Raw genomic sequence first — 7,019 nt, 5'->3', positions numbered from 1 at the left:
CGCTTCTCCCTGCAGGCTCTGCTCTGCAAAAGGGTTTTGCTGCGGGATGCACGGGCAAAAATAAAAACCCAGTGCACGGGTTTGAAGCTCTCCGGCACCAGGGATTCCCCAGCCCCATAGAGAACTGCTGGAAGGAGCCCAGGACAAACAGTTACAGAACAGCACGTTGCAGCCACCCGCCAGCACACGCAGCCCAGCAGGCACCAAGGGCAGTGAGAAAATGGGGGATCCTTGGGGCAGGGTTGGGTTCTACCACGCTGGGAGCAGCCGGATGGATTTGGGCACTGTGTTTTTCTTGGGATTTTGGAGCTCTGCGCTCCGTGCACGCCAAATAAATTTGGGAAAAAAATGCAAAGCATGAAAGTAAATCCTTGGTGGTGCTGGGAATGGTGGAGCAGGAGTCCTCACCTCCCATGGACGCTGCAGGGATTGCAGTTTGGGCTCAAACAGCGCTTGGACAGCAGTGCTGGGTGAATGAAAGGCAGCTCCTAATGCAATGGGATGAGGCAGGGCTGCGAAAGGAGGGACGTGTACCTGGGGAAGAGCGCTGTGAAAACACCAGACCCCTTCATTACTTCCCAGAGACGGACAGAAGGACGGACGGATGCCGTGACGCAGATGACCATTTTGGAAGAGCAAAAGCCCCCATGGAGGAATGACAACGGAATGGAGCAGAGGAGCAACCGAGGGGGGAGAAACCAAGACAAAATAAATGGAAGATGAGGGTGATTTCTTCCCCGTAGGTCCCAAGTTACATCCAGCCCTCAGCGCTGTGCCCTACAACGAAAGCAACGTGGTTCCCCCTCACACCCCCCTCCCCCCCCAGCCACGGTCGGTGCCATCTGAAATAAAACATCCCAGCGCTGCCCTCTAATAAATCAAAGGGAAATAAAACGCTGCTTTAAGTTCTTTGCAGCTCAAAGAGTCTCGGAGGCAGGAGGGAGATTCAAAGATACGGCCGCAGCGTTGGCCTTAAAAGGCAAAATTCGCCCCTGCGGTGCCGGGTTCGAACAAGGTGAGCACCACTGGTCCCACGGCCTCAAGGCGATGCTGAGCCAAACTGGGCTCCCAGTTGCCAGCAACTGATGCTGGGCTGGGTTGGATGGGGTAGAATCTGCTCCAAATGAGTCCCAGATTGGCCTGGATGCTCCTGGTTGGGAACTGCAACTTGGTGCTCCAACAGCACTTCTCACCCCATGATCATGAGGTCTCTTGCAAATAATTAGTCCCCAACAATTATTATGGACCAGACCCTTGCCCCATAGATGCATCACGGGGAGGTGAGCGCTCGGTCTGTACCAAAAAACACAGCAAAACTCACCCCAACCAATTCCCAAAGGGCACAGTGCTGGGATCCTGTCTCCCATCAGTGCCATGGCAATGCCATTAGCCTCTCCCCTCCATCTCCTCTTCCCTTCCAACCATCCCGGAGGCGTCAACCGAATCGGCACCAACACGATCCATAAATTATTTCGTGCAAACAACCACGCAGAAAGCAGGGCACGTCGCAGCTGTGAGCTGCTATTCCTGCAGCCTGGGGCTGGGAAAAGAACCCAACCTGCCGCCACCCGCACCCATCTGCGGGGTGGGACGTGACGCAGCACCCAGCACCCACCTGGCCATGGGTGCTGGGAACTCAGCAAGGAGGATTTCTGCTCTCCTTTGCAATGGTTGGGAGAAGGAGGGGGGGGGGGGGAATTGGTGAGCGCAGAGCACGGGAAAGAGGTGGATTGAGCAGAAAATGGGTGCTGATAACAGTAAGGCAGCCACCCTCGCCCAAGGGCATGGATCAAAGGCGGCGCTGCAGCTCCAACCCGATGCAGGAGCACGGATGGGTTCATGGGATGGCTGCAGGTTCAGCAAATCCTGTGTCCCTGGGTGGGGGTCCTGCTGCCCCCTATACCTGGGGGGCTATGGAGAGCCCTCCAACTCTGTCACAACTCTGCTGCCCCCCAACCTGGGGGGCTATGGAGAGCCCTCCAACTCCGGCACGACCCTTTGGATTTGCCACGAAGATGCTGGGGTAATGTTGGAACCGGACGATCTTTAAGGTCCCTCCCAACCCAAGCCACGATGTGTCCAAGAGGGGGAGTCCCTGTCCCTTATTGCAGCCCTGGAGTGTGCCATCGTGGTACATGTGACACTGGGACAACACAGGTCCCGGTGTGTTTTGCTCCAACAAAATCCAGTGGGAACCCAATGGGAACTCTAACAAAACCCAGTAGGAACCCCAAGGCCGTGCCAGCAAAACCCAGTGGGAATCCCTAGGAAACCCTCACAAAACCCGATGGGAACCCAGAGGGAAATCCAATAAAACCCAACAGGAATCCAAAGGCCATTCCAGTAAAACCCAGTGGGAATCCAAAAGGAAACTCCAAAGGGAGTCCAAAGGGAACTCCAACAAAACCCAATGGGAACCCAGAGAGAACTGCAATGCAACCCAGTGGGCACCCAAAGGACAAACAAAAAAAACAATGGGAACCCCAAGGAAATGGGAATCCAGAGGGAGCTCCAATAAAACCCAGTGCGAATCCAAAGGACACTCCAGCACCATCCAGCAGGAATCCAAAGGGAACTTCAACACAACCCAGTGGGAACCCAAAGGAAATTCCAACACAACCCAATGGAAACCCAAAGGAACCTTCAACAAGGACACTCCAACAAAACCCAGCGGGAACTGAAAGAACACTCCAACACAACCCAGTAGGAACCCAAGCATTCCGGGGATCTCAGGGAGGAAAATGGGGGGAAAAAAAAAGAAGAATTTTGTTATATTCGCACGCACTCTTGGAAAAATATCCTCACTTTGCATCTCATCCTGGCCAGCAAGGGTTGTGCTGCCTGGGCACTTCCTTGGCTGCTGGAGGCTTTGCAAGAAATTGCACAGCCCATCCTCTCGCTGCAATAAATCGCCACCCAAATGGGGCTCAAGTATTTCTGGGCTTCGGCCCGGCGCCATGTGGGGATTTCAGCCCACGGGGACTCGTGCTGAGTTATTAAAAGCCCAATGGGTGTAGGAGGTGGCAGCGCTTGCAAGTATGGCATCACTTTTCTAGCAGCTTTGTGCGTCCCCTATCCACACTCCCAAGTGCAAAAATCCGTACCTTAGAGCCCCTAATAAGCAGGGTTAAACTTTTATATTACGGCATGCACAATCACCTTTTCCCCCAGTTTTTCCCCTCATCTTTAAAAATGAACATTAATTCAGCTCCAGCCACCAGCGAGCCTCAAGTTGCAGAGTTTTAGGGGAAAAAGCTGTGCTCAGCACGTTCCCATGCAGAGCAATCGCAAGGCATTTTTTGGGTGGAAAGCACTGGTTTGCTCAATGGGGCAGAAGGGCAGAAATACCAATGAAAAAGGCAGCTTAAGCCCTCTGCCAAGGCAAAAATGCAGCTTTTGACTCAGCATTTCAGGCACAAAATCACCCACTGCTGGCCGAGAGCACACTCGTTTACGGGGACCCTATAGAGCATTGCTGGGAGATGTGGCCTTTTGGTGCTGTTTGACCCAGAGATCACTTGGTTTCCACCCCAAAATCACCTGCTTGGGAACTGTTTCCACCCCAAAATCACCTGCTTGGGGAGCTGTTCCAAAAACCTGTCCACTCCAGGACCAACATCACTCCAGGAAGGGCCAGACCCAACTCTTGGCCATCCCACAGGCATTTCCCCATGTCAACGAGAAAACTTTGGTCCCAAAGAGAGACACGCAGTGGAGAGGGGACACAAAACATCCCGCATGTCATCGAACGGCGGAATTTTGGGCACAGTGGGCACTTACCACCTGGGGCTTGCTCTTGGGGTCAGGCTGCCGTGGGCACCTGGCGGGCTCGGGGGCGGTGGGTGTCCCAGGCGAGGAGCGGGACCCATCCCCAGGGCTGGGGGACGTGTCACTGGAGTTGAGGGCCAGCATGTAACGCTTGGTGACATCCTCCAGTGACGGCGGCTGTAGGGCAGGGAAGGATTTGACGGGGGGACGGGCGGCCTCCAAAGCGGGCTGCTGGGCATGGTGGCCAGCGTGCGGCTCGGGGACCGTGATGGGGACGAAGGTGGCAGGCTCGCTGGTGTGCCGCACGTGCTTGGTGGCCGGGCGGGCTCTGGCCATGGTGGTGGCCACCACCTGGTTCTCCTGGTGGGACACGCGGCCGCTGCGCTTCTTGGAGCTCCGGCGGGCGCCGCGTGGTGACAGCACCTCGGCCAGCTTGGGGTCAAAGCCGTAGCCGTGTCCAACACCCTGGGGACAGGCAGGGACAGCTCTCTGCTCCGAAAGGATGGGCTCGCTGCTGGACGGGGGGATGCTGCCCTCCAGCTCGCTGATGGCCTCGCCGGGTCCCTCAAAGGCGCCCGCCGGCAGCTCTCCGCGGCGGCTGGGATCGCTCAGAGATTTCTTCTTGATGGTTTTCCCGTTGCCCTTCTCATCGATGACTTTATCCATGGCGCCGGGCTGGCTGACGATGGTCTGGATGAGGCTGCTGTAATCTCGCAGCCCGTCGCTGCAGAGCGACAGGTCGCTGCCTGCGCTGCCCGCGTGCCCGGCCAACGCGATGGCCGAGGGCTGCGGGATGCCACCCTTGGCGCTCAACGAACCCAACAGGTTGCTGTCAACGGAGAAATTCTTCGCGTCCTCCGCCACCGGACAACGCCGGTGGGGCATGGGGTCACTCAGGGAGCGGTAGGGCTCACCGGGACCCTCCCCGACGCCACTCTCCACCCCATTGATGCCCACCGAAGGGAATTTCCGCCGGCGCCGCAAGCTGCTGGGTGTGCTCGGGGTCTCTGACGGCGCTTGGGCCTTGCAGGCCAGAGCATCCTCTGCAGCTGGAGCGGGGGGTGGAGGTGGCTCGGTGGCAGTGACACTGCTGTCATGCAGCTGCCAGGTCTCGCGTAGGTCCCCCAAGACCACCCCAGTGGGCCCTGGCTCTGGCTCAGTGACAATACCCTCGTCCGTCACGCTTGACTCGTGACCCAGCAGCTCCTCCACGGACTTCCTGCAAGAGACATTCTCCTCCAACTCCACCTTCTTCAAACACTGCGTGCCCACTGGCTGCCCCCGAAGGGCCACGTCCATCCCCGCCATCGCTGCCACCTCCTCAGCTCCATCCACACCTCCGCTGTCCTTCTGCTCGGCCGCCAAGCCATAGTCCTGCTGGGAGCCCATCCTGCTGATCTTCTCAAAGACCTGCCTGGCCTCCTGGATGTACTGATCCTGGATGACCACGGGCAGCGCGTCCTCATCATCCCCCATCCTCCCACCGTCGTGGCTGCCAGCAGAGGCCAGGAGGAGCTCGGAGGAGCTCTGCTTCATGGCGCTCTGCAGGAAGAGCCGCCTCGTCCCCGACTTGTCTGAGCAGGTGAAGGACTTGGCGCGGCGCAACGTGGCCGTCAGGTCCTTCAGCGTGGGCCGTTCGCCCGGCGCCCAGCGGCCGGAGGGCTGAGCGGAGCCGCGGGTCCGAAGGTTGGATGCGGGGACGTCGTAGGCTGCGGCCTCGCCGATCCTCACCCCTTTTTTCTTCACCTTCAGCTCCGACAGGTCCGACTTGAGGAAGCTGAGCAGCGTCAAAGTCTCGGTGGCGATGTCAGGGTTGGATAAAGACTTGCGGTGCTCAGCGCGGTCTCCCACCGGCTGTAGAGCATCGCTCCCCAAATCCGCCCTCACCTTGGCCATGCCCGAAGGCAGCTTGGGCCGGGCTCGGATTTGGGGTTGCCCCCACGCCAACCCATCGTTCGGCCCCAAAGCGGGCGACCGGCGTCCTCCGTGCAACGCCCAGCAGCCCGCTGGCTGCTCCTCTTCCTTCAGCGTCTCACTGCTGGCGTAGCGGCTCCCGGCGGGGCTGCCGAAGGGCAGGAGGTTCACCTTGGCCACGCGGGCAACCACGGGACCGGCGGGGGCCAGCGGCTGCCTGCCGCCCGCTTTGCCCGGCGCCTCTCCGTCCCTCTCGGCCAAACGTTGGGCGCTTCGCCCTTCTCCTTCCGCACCCCGACGCGGCTCCTCCAGGCTGCGGGACGAGGAGGAAGAAGAAGAGGAGGAAGGAGGAGGAGGAGGAGGGTGGGTCGAGCTATGCCAGGAATGCGGGCCGGGCCCCGGCGGAGCTCCGCGGGCAGCGCGCAGCGCGGGGTGCGGGACGCGGCTGCGGGGCGGAGGCGGAGGGGGCTGCGATGCCCGTCCGGAGCCGCTCCCGGCTCCGCATCCCGGGGAGCGCCGTCCGTTCTCTCCGAAGAGTTTGCGCATCGCCGGGACGCTGGGCCAGCGCGGCGGCTCCGCGCTCAGCGCCGGCCCCCGAGGCGGTAGAGGAGGAGGAAGAGGAGGAGGAGGAGGAGGCGGCGGCGGCGGCGGCGTCCCGGCATGGGCCGGGCCCGGTGCTGGCTCCGGCTCGGCGAAGCGAAGGGAAAGCTGACGAACCGATGGGGCCAGGCTGCGGAACGCCCGACCCGGCGATTCGGCGTTCGGCGGCGGCGAAACTTTCCTAGCCGGGAACGAGAAGGAGGAGGAGGAGGAAGGCGGGGAGGAGGCGGGCAGCATTCGGCCCTGCAATGCCCCCCGGCCGCTGCCCCCCTCCGCCATTGTGTGCCCCCCCCGGGGCCGCCTCCGCCCGCCCCCCGCTGCCCCCCGGCACCGCCCGGCCCCGCTCCTCCTCCGGGCCGCCGCCGGCCTTCATCCCTCCCGCTTTGTTTTCTCTCTCTCTCTCTCTTTTTTTTTTTTCCAGCTTTTTTTCCTCCCTCCCTCCCTCTTTTTTTTTTTTTTTTTTTCTTTTTCCCTCACCCCCTTCTTTTTTATTTGTTGCATTCAAATAAACTTTCCCCGAGAGGCGTGGTTTCCTCCTGCAGAGGGGGATGGTTGCAGGGCTGCGGATTGTCCTTTCTTTTTTTTTTTCCCCTTCTCTTTTTTTTTTTTTGGCAACGGCAGAAGGAGAGCAGGCCGAGCGATCACCCCCCGCATCCCTCCTCCCTCCCTCCCCATCTTTTCCTCCCTCTCCATCTCTCTCAACTTTTTTTTTTGTTCTTTCTGCGAGGAAAACCCCA

General features: G+C 59.7%; 1 protein-coding gene across 1 annotated transcript in view; it reads right to left on the bottom strand.

Moving 5' to 3' along the window:
• ARHGEF17 (Rho guanine nucleotide exchange factor 17) overlaps nucleotides 1–6,561 on the bottom strand; it is a gene marked incomplete at both ends in the record, with an annotated part of 32,074 nt that extends 25,513 nt beyond the window's left edge. Inside the window, one exon of the mRNA XM_079545401.1 lies at nucleotides 3,781–6,561. Within this exon, the coding sequence (XP_079401527.1) occupies nucleotides 3,781–6,561 (2,781 nt within the window). The remainder of the gene's footprint in view (nucleotides 1–3,780) is intronic.
• Nucleotides 6,562–7,019: the final 458 nt, after the last annotated feature.

Source organism: Tetrao urogallus, assembly GCF_951394365.1.
Source record: "Tetrao urogallus genome assembly, chromosome: 1".
NCBI classification, from domain to species: domain Eukaryota; kingdom Metazoa; phylum Chordata; class Aves; order Galliformes; family Phasianidae; genus Tetrao; species Tetrao urogallus.
Note: the sequence above shows the minus strand (reverse complement) of the source record. Positions and strands in the feature narration are given on the sequence as shown.